The sequence below is a fragment of the Haliotis rubra genome, unplaced genomic scaffold (genome assembly GCF_003918875.1).
Source record: "Haliotis rubra isolate DU_JTF1 unplaced genomic scaffold, ASM391887v1 Scf862, whole genome shotgun sequence".
Taxonomy (NCBI): domain Eukaryota; kingdom Metazoa; phylum Mollusca; class Gastropoda; order Lepetellida; family Haliotidae; genus Haliotis; species Haliotis rubra.
This window is the reverse complement of record NW_025767593.1, coordinates 4,964-24,617: the sequence shown is the minus strand read 5'-3', so window position 1 is coordinate 24,617 and position 19,654 is coordinate 4,964. Positions and strand designations below refer to the sequence as shown.

The 19,654-nt window shown below is 42.6% G+C and overlaps 1 protein-coding gene across 1 annotated transcript in view; it reads left to right on the top strand.

The window, feature by feature from the left end:
• LOC124262974 overlaps window positions 1–12,631 on the top strand; it is a 152,182-nt gene extending 139,551 nt beyond the window's left edge. The window contains 9 exon segments of the mRNA XM_046697591.1: window positions 1,166–1,333; window positions 1,955–2,122; window positions 2,640–2,804; window positions 5,350–5,511; window positions 5,649–5,916; window positions 6,388–6,484; window positions 11,294–11,384; window positions 12,004–12,165; window positions 12,486–12,631. Coding sequence (XP_046553547.1) covers window positions 1,166–1,333; window positions 1,955–2,122; window positions 2,640–2,804; window positions 5,350–5,511; window positions 5,649–5,916; window positions 6,388–6,484; window positions 11,294–11,384; window positions 12,004–12,165; window positions 12,486–12,616 — 1,412 coding nt within the window. The 3' untranslated portion in view covers window positions 12,617–12,631.
• The last annotated feature ends 7,023 nt before the right edge of the window (window positions 12,632–19,654 follow it).

Sequence of the window (19,654 nt, the reverse complement as noted above, 5' to 3'; positions counted from 1 at the left end):
GCCATTGCACTGTCCGTTCACTGAAGATGAAATCCATGGTACAGTAAAACGACTTAGCCCTATATCTGCATCAAGTATCTGTGAGCGGGTAATCTCATCATGTGGCCTCTGTGGATGCAACGTATGGGGTAAACTTCCTCTCAAAGAGTATGAAATGATTGAAGTTGTACAACGACAATTTTGTTAAAACGTTCAGGGACTACACAAGCCCTCTACCTATTAGGAAAGTTATGTAATGCCAATTATAACAGTTTTTAAAGTAATGTTTGTAGTTCGCCTGGATCGATTTATGTGTTCAGATAGTTCTACATGCAACGGATGTAGTAGGAAACTTGTAAATATGTATAACGTAAACGATATACTTGCTAACTATGTCAATAATCGCAAAGAAGAATGACCAGTCAACTGATATTGCAGGACTTGTATTCTATGGATCAGCTGAAATTGTTTCTTGAGAATGTTATTGTAAAACTGCCTCTAATGGGATCTAGTGAAATGGGCCGATGGAAAAAGGCAAATTTGCCAATGGAAAAACTCCAGTGGGTCGTGAAAAATTTGAAAAGGGCCATATTCTTAGGCATATGGGCCGACCAAAAAAAATAAACACATGTTTTTCATTTTTTATTGACATATATAGCATTAAAACATTGTATGATAACAATAATAAAACGGTAATTGCCAAGCATGTCCTTGCACTTAATGGCAGTACATATACTTCATAATTTAAAGTCCTCAAGCATTAAGCGTTCCACTTGATAACCACTTCTTATTTATTGCATAGAGCGACGTTTCGGTGTAGACTCTTACATTTAGCTTGAAAACGGCATGAGAATCTACACCGAAACGTCGCTCTATGCAATACATAAGAAGTGGTTATCAAGTCGTATGTTTTATTACTGACTCCCCAGCATCTAGAATGCTGACAGAACGATTACCTGTACGATTACCTGTCCGATTACCTGTCCGATTACCTGTACGTTGCTACATAAGTCCAGCAATGGTGACTTCGACGCCAATCTTCATCTCCCCTCAGTATGTGATACACTTGTACTTTCAGCATTGCAAATGTGTTAACTTACCTCTACGTACAGTTTTGTATGAACGCAGTTGTCACAATGTCGGCATGGTAGTTGATAATGTCTTAATCTGTGTGACTGCATTCCAGGACTATGTCCGGCTGGGGAGTATCGTCCAGACAGTGACCGCACAGCATGCAACAAATGTACGCTTGGTACGTACCAGCCTTCAAGTGGCAAGACAAGCTGCATCAGCTGCTCGCCTCCGGGTTACACCACGCTGCAGATGGGCTCCATGCAGTCGACGGATTGCATGCGTAAGTGATTTGTTTACTGCAGGCGATGTAAGTGAACAGAAGCTGGGAACTAGTTCAGGAAGGCATTGATACATAGGAGATACTATACAAAGTAGGTTCTCTTACAGACTCGTATCCTCTAGTGCCTACACGATGCTGCCATTCATTGCTCACGGCATAATCTTTAAAGAGTCATAGCTAGTGCATGATTCATACAGAATGCGTTACACAATATGACTGATCTAAAAGTACATATTCATTTAGATTTTGTCATTGAATGCTGTAGAAAAATAAGTTTAGATGTAAATACGTCTGCATCCTCTTACAAAACTTTGTCTCCCTCTTCATTGGCCTCCACTGACTCATCCGAGTTTACATTTGAATCCGTTCACAATGATCATAACCTTGTGTAGACAACAAAGAACTGTATCTTCCGATCTCACTGACGCCGTGCTGTTATGACAGTAAAGAAATACTACAGAAGTATCAAAAGATAGTGTTTTCTCTAATGTTTCTAATGTTTTCTCTCAATTCAAAAGTAAGGTGTCAGCGCTGTGCATGACAGTAAGTGTTCTGCAAGTATTTTTCATTTGTGAATCATTATCAAATCATTGGCCCCAACCCACTGTGGTGTTCTTCCAGCTACCTGTGCAGCGGGGAAATACCTGAATGTGACGTCACGCTCGTGTATGCCGTGTCCCCTGGGCACCTTCCTGCCCTCAGCAGGAACCACCCAGCAGTGTCGCCAGTGCCCCACAGGCAAGACGACGACCTTGACTGGTTCAACTCAGGAAGCCAACTGTGACCTAGGTACATCACCGTCACACACTAATGAGTTCTTTTATTTGGAGAAACAATACAGCTGGGTGCGACATGCCAGTAATTGCAAACTATGCAAAAATGTTTTATTGTAAATAAATAATAAATAAAATAAGATTTTATGATCGTCCAATTGTTCTAGGTAACCTGAGTTATGCGCCCTGCCATGACATCTTCAACCTAACCGCCACCCACAGTAATGCTATTGAATCAGGTGTTCTTTCAGCTTATACATTTGTTTAACGTTGCTACTATTATCTGCTACCAGAACAAAGCTGTATATCAAGAGATACAATCGCAGTGCTCGTATGGCTCCATCCGTTTGCTTGATAAATCACCGCTGATAGTGTTTCAATTTTATGAATTATCATTGTCTCAAGCGTTTCTCGTCAATACTTATTCAAGTGTTGGGATGGAAGATTTGCCCGATAATCTAAATATGGAAAGAAATAAACAATAAAAGTACTTGTCCAAGATGTGGTCATAAGTGTGATCGGGTCTTCTTCAGTTGACTGTGAGCCAGGTTACTACAGGAAAGAGAACCAGGGTTGTCTGCCATGCGGCAAGGGATACTACCAGCCGACCAAAGGACAGATCTCTTGTATCAAGTGTGATGTGACCACGACTACATTAATTATTGTAACTACCGCCACATCGAAAGACCAGTGTATCGGTAAGAACTGGCTACATGGAGGTAGAACGGAACCATTGAACTTTATCACGAATAACTGGATTAGGATTCATTAGAACGATTTGTTCGGAGCCAGCAATAGTTGTGTATTCATGCCACATTGTCCCCACATTATCACCACATTGTCACCACATTGTCCCCACATTGTCACCACACTGTCCCGACATTGTCACCGCACTATCACCACATTGTCACCGCACTATCCCCACATTGTCACCACACAATCCCCACATTGTCACCACACTGTCCCGACATTGTCACCGCACTATCACCACGTTGTCCCCACTGTTGTCCCCACATTGTCACCGCACTATCCCCACATTGTCACCACATTGTCCCCACATTGTCACCACACTATCACCACATTGTCACCACATTGTCACCACATTGTCCCCACATTGTCACCGCACTATCCCCACATTGTCACCACATTGCCCCACATTGTCGCCACACTATCACCACACTATCACCAAATTGTCCCCACATTGTCACCACATTATCACCACATTATCATCACATTGTCACCACATTGTCACCACATTGTCACCACATTATCACCACATTGTCCCCACATTGTCCCCACATTGTCACCACATTGTCACCACATTGTCACCACATTGTCCCCACATTGTCCCCACATTGTCACCACATTGTCACCACATTGTCCCCACATTGTCACCACATTGTCACCACATTGTCCCCACATTGTCCCCACATTGTCACCACATTGTCCCCACATTGTCACCGCACTATCACCACATTGTCACCACATTGTCACCACACTATCACCACACTATATCCACATTGTCACCACATTGTCCCCACATTGTCACCGCACTATCACCACGTTGTCCCCACATTGTCCCCACATTGTCACCGCACTATCCCCACATTGTCACCACATTGTCCCCACATTGTCACAACACTATCACCACACTTTCACCACATTGTCCCCACATTGTCACCACATTGTCACCGCATTGTCACCACACTATCACCACATTGTCCCCACATTGTCCATTGTCCACATTGTCACCACCGCACTATCCCCACATTGTCACCAAATTGTCCCCACATTGTCCCCACATTATCACCACATTATCATCACATTGTCACCACATTGTCACCACATTGTCACCACATTATCACCACATTGTCCCCTACATTGTCCACATTGTCCCCACATTGTCCCCACATTGTCACCACATTGTCCCCACACATTGTCCACCACATTGTCACCACATTGCCACCACCACATTGTCCCCACATTGTCACCACATTGTCACCACATTGTCCCCACATTGTCCCCACATTGTCACACCACATTGTCCCAACATTGTCACCGCACTATCACCACGTTGTCCCCACATTGTCCCCACTATCATTGTCACCACTATCACTATCCCCACATTGTCACCACTATCACCACGTTGTCCCCACATTGTCCCCAAATTGTCACCGCACTATCCCCACATTGTCACCACATTGTCCCCACATTGTCACCACACTATCACCACACTATCACCACATTGTCACCACATTGTCCCCACATTGTCCCCACATTGTCACATTGTCACCACATTGTCCCCACATTGTCATTGTCACCACATTGTCACCACATTGTCCCCACATTGTCACCACATTGTCCCCACATTGTCCCCACATTGTCACCACATTGTCACCACATTGTCACCACATTGTCACCACATTGTCCCCACATTGTCACCACATTGTCCCCACATTGTCACCGCACTATCACCACGTTGTCCCCACATTGTCCCCACATTGTCACCGCACTATCCCCACATTGTCACCGCACTATCACCACGTTGTCCCCACATTGTCCCCAAATTGTCACCGCACTATCCCCACATTGTCACCACATTGTCCCCACATTGTCACCACACTATCACCACACTATCACCACATTGTCCCCACATTGTCCCCACATTGTCACCACATTGTCCCCACATTGTCCCCACATTGTCACCACATTGTCACCACATTGTCACCACATTGTCCCCACATTGTCACCACATTGTCACCACATTGTCCCCACATTGTCCCTACATTGTCACCGCACTATCACCACATTGTCCCCACATTGTCACTGCACTATCACCACATTGTCACCACATTGTCCCCACATTGTCACCGCACTATCACCACATTGTCACCACATTGTCCCCACATTATCACCACACTATCACCACATTATCACCACATTGTCACCACATTGTCCCCACATTGTCACCGCACTATCCCCACATTGTCACCACATCGTCACTGTTGTTTCTCCCTGTCCATGCACCTTTCAAACCTGACATAATTATATGTAGCTGGACTGTGACCTTCAATCGTAATGTGAAGGGCTATATTGCAGGTTTGTAAAGACATATTTTGAATTCAACATATGTTATATAAGATCATAAGGATGGCATATGAAAATATGTACTAAATGTGTTGTTCCTCTATGGCATTAAAAACGGTTTATTGGAACATACAAGGCAGAGTGCTCGTTTTTCAGATGACTGTCAGGAAGGAAAAGAATATAATCAACTAAAACGAGTGTGTGTTGACTGTCCAATCGGTGAGATTCGGAATCCCAGTATGAGCGACTATTGCCTATTCTGCCCTGCTGGACAGACTACTGCATTCGCAGGATCGACGACCTGCGTAGCTTTCCCGGGTGAGATATGGATGTTACTTTCTTCACATATATAAGTTCTCAGATGTAGTTTAACTTCTGGGGTATGTTGGAACGTCTTGCACCTGTTTTACCTTGAGCTGTGTAGTTATGCTATCTGGGTTCCCCTCCTTTTGCAGCGTCCACACCTGCACCTTTGCTGAGGACAGTGAGAGTCCGGATGATATTCAGGGTAACTAGCTGCACTAATCCCACTTTGATTCACGGCACGATCATAGCCGAGATCAGACGATTAGTCGTTATTCGAGCCAGAGAGTTCCCCAGCCTCTGCCGGGTCAGTTCATGTGGCAACATTGCTATCATCTTCATCGTTGGCTGTGGAGGTACCCGTGCCAAGAGACAGACAACATCTTCCGTTACAGCGGAACTGACGGCGTCAAATCTCCCGTAGGTGCAAACTCCTTCTATTAGCAGTAATACGATTTGTATATGTATGAATATGCATGGGGGTCAATGTCACATAGCGTATTTTGTCATTGAATAATAATTGTTTAATGCGATATCCCTTATCACGTATTCCACGAGGTTTCCGGTTGAGGACACTGGTACCTGGGGCGCGATCCACAAAATGGTCGTAACGTTACGACCTGTCGTAACTCTACAGTTTATCATTGGCTTACGAATGTCTTAGCGAACGTTTTGCTATCAGGGTCCTGGCTGCCCCAGCTTGTCCTAACAGACGATTGAAAAGGTTGATTGGCCAGGCAAATCCTATCGTATCCAGGTTGCATGGATCGATGTCCGTGATGTCGATCACTGGATTGTCTGGTTCAGGCTAGACACATCGGTGTCATATAGTTGACATATTGGTGAAATTCATGTTCAGAACAATGACATATGTTTGTATTTTGATGACAGGGAGAGAATCCCCAACACAGGCAACACTGTGACGAGAAGTCCGGAGTCGCTGTTGACGCAGGCGCTGGCTGCTAACACTACCGTCGCCCCAGCACTGGTAAGAACAAACACCTGATTTCGTGAGTGAATCCCGCATGTAAGCAGGCTCATCCGATTAATCCCATTTGATTGTGGGACACTGTTTAAGCCTTTATGTAAATTGGACTCTTCACAAGACTGGAATTATAAGATGTCGATATTTCAGTAACACGACAAGACCATTTCCATGATTGTAAATACACAATGCATTTAGAAAGTAGTCAAATGTTACATATGTTATATGTGTGTTTATACTTTCTTAGTAAAGACAGTACAGATTATATTACATTTGTTGAGTCCTATGCGGGATTCGAACCCAGAGTTGGGACTCAACCCAACAAAAGTACTAGAATCTGTACTGTCTTACTAAGAAAGTGTAATCACAAATATAACATATGTTACAATTTTTTCTTATCCTGATTCATGATCTTTTGCTTATCTCCCTTTCCTTTTCGAATGGTAGGGGAACACTTGAATCCCTTGAAGTTGCCGAAGCGGACGGAAAAATACAGTCACCCACGAGTAACCTCCCTTTTGCCCTTTTCCCACGCAAACAGTCATGTTACCAGCCTTACTTGTCACTCTCTCCCTTTTCGGCGAGCACTGGAGTCCTTTATACGGCATTATATCCTTTTCATTTATGTCTTATTCTTCAAAATTACGCTGTATATGGATTTGGCAATAACTACTATGTATTATATGTACAAAATTTTAAAAGTTATTTGTATTTGTGTCTTTATTTCATCGTTATGTAACTTTGTTTACATTTCATGAAATCTTGCAGTGTTTGCAGGCACAGGTTATCCGTGGCTGATCCTCACCCCAAGTGCCCTTCGTGCATAAAACCATGTTCTTCCAGCTTGTGCTGTACTTATTGTGTTGATTTAATCAATTTAATCAATATTTCTTATATCTATAGACGTGCCATGGATCGGGTGAGAAAGTCATCTCAAGTTACGGCTGATAAAACACGAGATCAGCCTTCAAACCGTATGTTGCTTGCTACTGCTGAATTTCAAAATACTGGTGCTATGTTTAGTGCGTTGGAGGGGCAGTCTGCTGGTACGGGTGCCAAGAAGAGATCGGCTACAACGCAGCTGACTCCGACTCAGGCTAAGAAAAAGACGTCATCTTCTTCTACATCGCATAAGAAAGCATCCGTTACCGGATCGGAGCGTAAATCTACGCAGCAGAAATCCTTCAACGAAGAGATATAACCTCCACATGAAGTAGAGGTTTTTTATGACACCCCCACCCCACCCCACCCCCCGTTACTTCTACCCAAAGTACCTATGAAATCGGGGACTCAACCGACTTCTACAACTACTAGATCGTCCCCTGCAACGGTCACAGCAGGCCGGCTGTTTGACGAACTACCACCTACTTCTCAACGGAGTGAAGATGAGGCGCAGAACTCATCAGCGTTTGCGAACGCTTCATCTACACCGCAGCAGCTTCAACCAACGCAGAACTTTGACTCGGGCGAATGTATGAGACAATTCACCAACCAGATGATGGCCATGACGGAACGTAGGTTCGAGGAGGAAGCGAAGACTCGGCGAAGCCTCTCATCTACCGACACCGTGCGCAAACCTACGGACATGTGCGAACCTACAGACCTGCGCGAACCTACTCCTCATAGAACTACGTCTCAAGACTACGTTGGCGAACGTACACCTTTGCGAAGGTCTCCACAGTCGGACGACTCTGTCATCTTGGAAGGGGGGATAGAAGAGATGAGATGCCTACTCACAGTTCCACATCCGCGAACCCTCAACGTTCGAGAACATTGAAGGATCCATCTCCCAGACCTAGCCGTTCTAGATCGAGATCTCATATCTCTCACAGACGTTCGCGAAGTAACTCATCACGAGACAGACGTTCACTAAGAGAAAGCTCACATCGCAGAAATTTGTGAAGAGTAAATATACAGATAGAGGTTCGCAAAGAGAGCACTCTCAAGATAGACGTTCGCATAGGGAGGAATCTTCAGATAGAGGTTCGCGAAAGGATGATGAAGGTTCCAGAAGGGATACAAGTTTGCAGATGGATGAGTCGCAGAGGCCTAGCTCTAATAATCAGGAGACTCTGGATCAGCAAGCAGACTTCGTCTTCCCAGACTCAGATGTTACAGCGTGGATTGCCAGCGGGCTGAACTTGGAGTCTCCTTCTAAGGATAAAGATGAAGTCTACACTTATATGATGCCTAACGACGATTGACTCCGTCACTATCCCTCCGATTGAACCTATATCCAAGGTACCCTCTAACCTACGTACAGCTTTCGCGAAAGCATCCAAGTACCAAAGTCAGCATCTGCCATCATTTTATGTGAAGAGATTCCCCTTACATCATATGGATCCATTTACAAAGGCGCCTGAATGGGATGATAACATAAAGTTAGTCAACAACTCCCGAAACAAGATGTATAAAGTGGAAGATAAAAAGTTATCTCAACTTGATACTGCTACAAGGAGATCCTTCTTCGGGTTGGCCAGGTCCAGAGCCATCAATGAAGCATTGATCAATCAATTCCAGAACTCAAGTTCGGAAGAGGATAGAATGATATTTTCGGCCCTCATAACACAGAAGAAGAACCAGTACTTTTAATCTGACCATCTGGCATCTATATCTGCAGGTCTCACTTTACAACACAGACAAGGGCTACTTTCATCCTGTTCATGGAGTGATAGATTCACCCAACCGCTACTGACAGCTCCATGGGAGGCGCTTACTTTCTTTGGATGACATATAGACGATGCAGCTAAGCAAGCTACGCACGACTCTAGAGATGTTATGATGATAAATCCATAGATATTTCGGCCATGCGTATCTACACATCCCCATACATCCGGAATCAAGAAAGTATCTACCAGTCCTATTTAGAGGGCAGCACTTCCAATGGAACGTCCTACCGTTTGGAATATCTTCGTCTCCGTGACTATTCACACGAGTAACCAAGCCTATAGTCACATATCTACATCATCGAGGTCTACCCAATGCCTTCTACTTGGACGACGGAATTCACGTTCACCAAGATGCCAGTCACCTCAGACTACAGCTGAACTTCACGATCAAGTTGCTCACTCAACTAGGATGGCTGGTGAACCTTATGAAGTCAGAGTTGGAACCAAAACAAGATTTGCAATTTCTTGGGATAAGGTTTATAACAACACAGAATCGTATTGTCGTCCCAGAAGATCGTTTGGTCAATATACAAGCCATTATTCCACCAGCAGTCATCTCTCCGTTAACACTATGATCATGGCAAGTTCTACTCGGTCTACTTACCTCGGCGCAGGTCTTGACTCGCACAGGAAGGTTACAACTAAGACAGCTGCAAAACATCTAGACAGCGTTGACCCCATCTCGCTTCCAGACAACCTCAAGGGGTATCTACTGTAGTGGACGCACAGGTCGAACGTTTGTTGAGAGACCTATTTACAAGAGCCGGCCTTCGACACACATCTCTGCATAGACGCTTCGATGCAGGGCTGGGGTGCGCATCTCAGCAATCAAGTCGCTGAACAACAGAATGCTGATGGTCCACACGGACAACTCTACAGTGGCATTCCCCATAAATCGGCAAGGATCCACAAGGTCTCCAAGCCTGCTACAGCTCACATTCGAGTGTTTTCTTTGTTACATTGTTACATCCAGTATATATACACTTCCCCCTTCTTCATGTTCCATTATGCTTGACAACGGTAAAAGAATCTGTATCGAAACGTCGCACTCACCAATAAAAAGAAGTTGTTATCCATAAAGTTTGTCCTATATTGTACTTCCCAACTTCTAAAATGCCACTCAAAGAAATTCACTAATTTGGTCCTCTCGTTGTCGCACAGCAACTAACTGTTCCTCAAAGGCGCTGAGTAGGAAAATCTCACCCTTTATCATGTTGACTTGTTGATAAAAGATAAAGTATTAGTTTGAAAGTCCATGTGCACAGTCTAGGACAGACTAGCATGAGTGATTAAAGATCCTGTACGGGTAAAGATCTTACCTGTAATTGAAGGGATCGCAACTCATTTATGATAAAGATCTTATCATGGGGAATGGGTGGGGAATACAGAACGTATCTAAGGAACTCTGATGAATCCACGAAGTGACCTGACCCACCACCAATACATCGTATTCTATAAGCAAAAGATCACGAGTCAGGATAACAAAAAATATGTAATTTTTCAAGTAAAATTGATATTTTTATACTTATCCTGACTCAAGACGAGAAGCCCTTCCAACCTCCCAGCTGAAAACACTGTGGATTTCACAGCAGATCCATATGCATGGGCAGAAAATCAGGAGAGAGTGACAAGTAAGGCTGGTCACATGACTGTTTGCGTGGGAAAAGGGATTTAAAAAGGAGGTAACTCGTGGGTGAGTGTATTTTTCCGTCCGCTTCGGGAACTTCAAGGGATTCAAGTGTTCCACTACCATTCGGAAAGGGAGATAAGCAAAAGATCATGAGTCAGGATAAGTATAAAAATATCAATTTTACTTGAAAGATTACATTTTCCATGTTTGTTAGAACTTTCTGTCTGAAGCAGGGACTTTTGTGTAAGGAGTAATCTCTTCCAACAGGCACATATTGACATGTTTAGTCTCAGCGTGGACTTGTTATGTAGCTGAGGTTGTTTACGATTGTAGACTGTAGAAACTGTAGGGTTTCCGTGAGGAAGTTATCTGGTACCATGGTGGCTCCTGAGAGTTGTTACACCACTGACAGACCAACTTAGAGCGTTATAGATGTGTAGAGACACTGTATTGACTTATAACATGTACAGGGACGATGTACTATAGCAGAAATACCTATACATGGTGTTACAGGCTGCCGCTGGCATTACAGTCAACTCCATAGACCCTCCAACAACAACGACGTCTTGCAGCCCAGGTTCAGTGCTGAATTCTGGAACGTGTGGTTAGTACTCATCGGAACTGTATCTCAGTACTGTAATTTATCATCCAAAACTGTGTTCCACAGGAGATATCGCTTGTGTGGGATTATATGATATCTCCTAGGAGATATCGTTTTGACAGTAGATTTTGTACTATGCACTAATGCTATGACGTCATTTACTTGATGACGTCACAATGCTATGACATCACTGCACTGCAAGTCTTATGGTAGTACAGTGTTGAGAGATATACATTTTTCATTGAAAATTAACGAAGAGTGATTTTTGATGATAAATAGAATCTCACCCTCGTGTCTACTGATATCAATTATATCAACACTTGTTGATAAAGGTAAAAATATCCTCGGCAAGCCTCGGATATTTGTAACTTTATCAACTCAAGTTGATATAATTGATATCAGCAGACACTTTGGTGAGATTCTGTATCTATTCAATTTTGAATATAATTTATGCTTTAGAAAGGTTCCGTCAATATTCAGTATAGTATCTGGACTGCATCACACCGTCAGTATATAAAAACAAGATGCAGGTCCAATATATTGTATAAAATTTGTTGAATCGTGAATCGGAGATACCGATATGCACCAATGTCCTGTCATACTTAAAGTGGTTTGATTGCAGTGCCCTGCCCAGTAGGCACAAAACATGACACAACTTCAGGGTCCTGCAAGGACTGTGAAATCAGTCAGTACCAAGACCAGACTGGACAAGTCTCCTGCAAGGCCTGTGCAGGCAAACTGTCTACCAGCGGAACGAAGAGCAACAACGTATCTTATTGTGTCTGTGAGTTGTGGTCACAATGCTTCTTCCTCCTTCCTCAGAGTATATTTTTTGTGCTTAAATTAATCAAGGGTTTGGGAAACTTGGCATTACTGATAGACGTCTTTCTAGGACTGTTCTGGAGTCAGATTGACAACACATACAGCAGTAAAGACAGCGTGTATGTACTGACCAAGAAACATAGACCACAATGTGTGTGACAGCCATGCAGTATGGCTTCATGGCAATCATTCAGTAATACTAAGTAGATCTTTCACGTACAACTAAAACTGCTTTCACAATAATCTACAAATGACACATGTACATCCGTATTATCTTTGCAGCCAAGTGTAAACTGGAGACAGGATATTGCAAAAACAACGGCATCTGTAGGGACGGTACAGATGGATCAGTGAGCTGTGACTGCAGTGAATACTACACCGGTGACACCTGTACTGTCCGGCGATGTGAGTAACTGTAGAACACACCATGCATAGAACATACTGCAGTAACTGTAGAACACACCACACATAGAACATACTGCAGTAACTGTAGAACACACCACACATAGAACATACTGAAGGAATTGTAGAACACACCACACATAGAACATACTGCAGTAACAGTAGAACACACCACACATAGAACATACTGCAGTAACTGTAGAACACACCACACAGAGAACATACTGCAGTAACTGTAGAACACACCATGCATAGAACATACTGCAGTAACTGTAGAACACACCACACATAGAACATACTGCAGTAACTGTAGAACACACCACACATAGAACATACTACAGGAATTGTAGAACACACCACACATAGAACATACTGCAGTAACTTTAGAACACACCACACATAGAACACACTGCAGTAACTGTAGAACACACCACACATAGAACACACTGCAGTAACTGTAGAACACACCACACATAGAACATACTGCAGTAACAGTAGAACACACCACACATAGAACACACTGCAGTAACTGTAGAACACACCACACATAGAACACACTGCAGTAACTGTAGAACACACCATGCATAGACATACTGCAGTAACTGTAGAACACACCACACATAGAACACACTGCAGTAACTGTAGAACACACCATGCATAGAACATACTGCAGTAACTGTAGAACACACCATGCATAGAACATACTGCAGTAACTGTAGAACACACCACACATAGAACACACTGCAGTAACTGTAGAACACACCACACATAGAACACACTGCAGTAACTGTAGAACACACCACACATAGAACACACTGCAGTAACTGTAGAACACACCACACATAGAACACACTGCAGTAACTGTAGAACACACCACACATAGTACATACTGCAGTAACTGTAGAACACACCACACATAGAACATACTGCAGTAACTGTAGAACACACCACACATAGAAGATACTGCAGTAACTGTAGAACACACCACACATAGTACATACTGCAGTAACTGTAGAACACACCACACATAGTACATACTGCAGTAACAGTAGAACACACCACACATAGTACATACTGCAGTAACTGTAGAACACACCACACATAGAACATACTGCAGTAACTGTAGAACACACCACACATAGTACATACTGCAGTAACTGTAGAACACACCACACATAGAACATACTGCAGTAACTGTAGAACACACCACACATAGTACATACTGCAGTAACAGTAGAACACACATTCACACATAGTAACATACTGCAGTAACTGTAGAACACACCACACATAGAACATACTGCAGTAACTGTAGAACACACCACACATAGAACATACTGCAGTAACTGTAGAACACACCACACATAGAACATACTGCAGTAACTGTAGAACACACCACACATAGAACATACTGCAGTAACTGTAGAACACACCACACATAGAACATACTGCAGTAACTGTAGAACCCACCACACACACATAGAACATACTGCAGTAACTGTAGAACACACCACACATAGAACATACTGCAGTAACTGTAGAACACACCACACATAGAACATACTGCAGTAACTGTAGAACACACCACACATAGAACATACTGCAGTAACTGTAGAACACACCACACATAGAACATACTGCAGTAACTGTAGAACACACCACACATAGAACATACTGCAGTAACAGTAGAACACACCACACATAGAACATACTGCAGTAACTGTAGAACACACCATGCATAGAACATACTGCAGTAACTGTAGAACACACCACACATAGAACATACTGCAGTAACTGTAGAACACACCATGCATAGAACATACTGCAGTAACTGTAGAACACACCATGCATAGAACATACTGCAGTAACTGTAGAACACACCACACATAGAACACACTGCAGTAACTGTAGAACACACCAGACATAGAACATACTGCAGTAACTGTAGAACACACTACACATAGAACATACTGCAGTAACTGTAGAACACACCACACATAGAACACACTGCAGTAACTGTAGAACACACCACACATAGAACATACTGCAGTAACTGTAGAACACACCACACATAGAACATACTGCAGTAACTGTAGAACACACCACACATAGAACATACTGCAGTAACTGTAGAACACACCACACATAGAACATACTGCAGTAACTGTAGAACACACCACACATAGAACATACTGCAGTAACTGTAGAACACACCACACATAGAACATACTGCAGTAACTGTAGAACACACCACATATAGAACATACTGCAGTAACTGTAGAACACACCACACATAGAACATACTGCAGTAACTGTAGAACACACCACACATAGAACATACTGCAGTAACTGTAGAACACACCACACATAGAACATACTGCAGTAACTGTAGAACACACCACACATAGAACATACTGCAGTAACTGTAGAACACACCACACATAGAACACACTGCAGTAACTGTAGAACACACCATGCATAGAACATACTGCAGTAACTGTAGAACACACCACACATAGAACATACTGCAGTAACTGTAGAACACACCACACATAGAACATACTGCAGTAACTGTAGAACACACCACACATAGAACATACTGCAGTAACTGTAGAACACACCACACATAGAACATACTGCAGTAACTGTAGAACACACCACACATAGAACATACTGCAGTAACTGTAGAACACACCACACATAGAACATACTGCAGTAACTGTAGAACACACCACACATAGAACATACTGCAGTAACTGTAGAACACACCACACATAGAACATACTGCAGTAACTGTAGAACACACCACACACATAGAACATACTGCAGTAACTGTAGAACACACCACACATAGAACATACTGCAGTAACTGTAGAACACACCACACATAGAACATACTGCAGTAACTGTAGAACACACCACCACATAGAACATACATGCTGCAGTAACTGTAGAACACACCACACATAGAACATACTGCAGTAACTGTAGAACACACCACACATAGAACATACTGCAGTAACTGTAGAACACACCACACATAGAACATACTGCAGTAACTGTAGAACACACCATGCATAGAACATACTGCAGTAACTGTAGAACACACCACACATAGAACATACTGCAGTAACTGTAGAACACACCATGCATAGAACATACTGCAGTAACTGTAGAACACACCATGCATAGAACATACTGCAGTAACTGTAGAACACACCACACATAGAACATACTGCAGTAACTGTAGAACACACCACATAGATAGAACATACTGCAGTAACTGTAGAACACACCACACATAGAACATACTGCAGTAACTGTAGAACACACCATGCATAGAACATACTGCAGTAACTGTAGAACACACCACACATAGAACATACTGCAGTAACTGTAGAACACACCACACATAGAACATACTGCAGTAACTGTAGAACACACCACACATAGAACATACTGCAGTAACTGTAGAACACACCACACATAGAACATACTGCAGTAACTGTAGAACACACCACACATAGAACATACTGCAGTAACTGTAGAACACACCACACATAGAACATACTGCAGTAACTGTAGAACACACCACGCATAGAACATACTGCAGTAACTGTAGAACACACCACACATAGAACATACTGCAGTAACTGTAGAACACACCACACATAGAACATACTGCAGTAACTGTAGAACACACCACACATAGAACATACTGCAGTAACTGTAGAACACACCACACATAGAACATACTGCAGTAACTGTAGAACACACCACACATAGAACACACTGCAGCAACTGTAGAACACACCACACATAGAACATACTGCAGTAACTGTAGAACACACCACACATAGAACATACTGCAGTAACTGTAGAACACACCACACATAGAACATACTGCAGTAACTGTAGAACACACCACACATAGAACATACTGCAGTAACTGTAGAACACACCACACATAGAACATACTGCAGTAACAGTAGAACACACCACACATAGAACATACTGCAGTAACTGTAGAACACACCACACATAGAACATACTGCAGTAACTGTAGAACACACCACACATAGAACATACTGCAGTAACTGTAGAACACACCACACATAGAACATACTGCAGTAACTGTAGAACACACCACACATAGAACATACTGCAGTAACTGTAGAACACACCACACATAGAACATACTGCAGTAACTGTAGAACACACCACACATAGAACATACTGCAGTAACTGTAGAACACACCACACATAGAACATACTGCAGTAACTGTAGAACACACCACACATAGAACATACTGCAGTAACTGTAGAACACACCACACATAGAACATACTGCAGTAACTGTAGAACACACCACACATAGAACATACTGCAGTAACTGTAGAACACACCACTAGCACATAGAACATACTGCAGTAACTGTAGAACACACCACACATAGAACATACTGCAGTAACTGTAGAACACACCACACATAGAACATACTGCAGTAACTGTAGAACACACCACACATAGAACATACTGCAGTAACTGTAGAACACACCACACATAGAACATACTGCAGTAACTGTAGAACACACCACACATAGAACATACTGCAGTAACTGTAGAACACACCACACATAGAACATACTGCAGTAACACTGTAGAACACACCACACATAGAACATACTGCAGTAACTGTAGAACACACCACACATAGAACATACTGCAGTAACTGTAGAACACACCACACATAGAACATACTGCAGTAACTGTAGAACACACCACACATAGAACATACTGCAGTAACTGTAGAACACACCACACATAGAACATACTGCAGTAACTGTAGAACACACCACACATAGAACATACTGCAGTAACTGTAGAACACACCATGCATAGAACATACTGCAGTAACTGTAGAACACACCACACATAGAACATACTGCAGTAACTGTAGAACACACCACACATAGAACATACTGCAGTAACTGTAGAACACACCACACATAGAACATACTGCAGTAACTGTAGAACACACCACACATAGAACATACTGCAGTAACTGTAGAACACACCACACATAGAACATACTGCACTGAATACTACACTGGTGACACCTGTACTTGTCCGGCGATGTTAGTAACTGTAGAACACACCATGCATAGAACATACTGCAGTAACTGTAGAACACACCACACATAGAACATACTGCACAGAATACTACTAACTGTAGAAACTGTACACCACACCACATAGAACACACTGCAGTAACTGTAGAACACACCACACATAGAACATACTGCAGTAACTGTAGAACACACCACACATAGAACATACTGCAGTAACTGTAGAACACACCACACATAGAACATACTGCAGTAACTGTAGAACACACCACACATAGAACATACTGCAGTAACTGTAGAACACACCACACATAGAACATACTGCAGTAACTGTAGAACACACCATGCATAGAACATACTGCAGTAACTGTAGAACACACCACACATAGAACATACTGCAGTAACTGTAGAACACACCACACATAGAACATACTGCAGTAACTGTAGAACACACCACACATAGAACATACTGCAGTAACTGTAGAACACACCACACATAGAACATACTGCACTGACTACTAGAACACACCACACATGTACATACTGCAGTAACTGTAGAACACACCATGCATAGAACATACTGCAGTAACTGTAGAACACACCACACATAGAACATACTGCAGTAACTGTAGAACACACCACACATAGAACATACTGCAGTAACTGTAGAACACACCACACATAGAACATACTGCAGTAACAGTAGAACACACCACACATAGAACATACTGCAGTAACTGTAGAACACACCACACATAGAACATACTGCAGTAACTGTAGAACACACCATGCATAGAACATACTGCAGTAACTGTAGAACACACCACACATAGAACATACTGCAGTAACTGTAGAACACACCATGCATAGAACATACTGCAGTAACTGTAGAACACACCACACATAGAACATACTGCAGTAACTGTAGAACACACCACACATAGAACATACTGCACTGAATACTACACTGGTGACACCTGTACTTGTCCGGCGATGTTAGTAACTGTAGAACACACCATGCATAGAACATACTGCAGTAACTGTAGAACACACCATGCATAGAACATACTGCAGTAACTGTAGAACACACCATGCATAGAACATACTGCAACTGTAACACAGAACACACCATGCAACAGAACAACCAATACATAGAACATACTGCAGTAACTGTAGAACACACCATGCATAGAACATACTGCAGTAACTGTAGAACACACACATAGAACATACTGCAGTAACTGTAGAACACACCACACATAGAACATACTGCAGTAACTGTAGAACACACCATGCATAGAACATACTGCAGTAACTGTAGAACACACCATGCATAGAACATACTGCAGTAACTGTAGAACACACCATGCATAGAACATACTGCAGTAACTGTAGAACACACCATGCATAGAACATACTGCAGTAACTGTAGAACACACCATGCATAGAACATACTGCAGTAACTGTAGAACACACCATGCATAGAACATACTGCAGTAACTGTAGAACACACCATGCATAGAACATACTGCAGTAACTGTAGAACACACCATGCATAGAACATACTGCAGTAACTGTAGAACACACCATGCATAGAACATACTGCAGTAACTGTAGAACACACCACACATAGAACATACTGCAGTAACTGTAGAACACACCACACATAGAACATACTGCAGTAACTGTAGAACACACCATGCATAGAACATACTGCAGTAACTGTAGAACACACCACACATAGAACATACTGCAGTAACTGTAGAACACACCATGCATAGAGCATACTGCAGTAACTGTAGAACACACCATACATAGAACATACTGCAGTAACTGTAGAACACACCATGCATAGAACATACTGCAGTAACTGTAGAACACACCACACATAGTACATACTGCAGTGAATGCTACACCGGT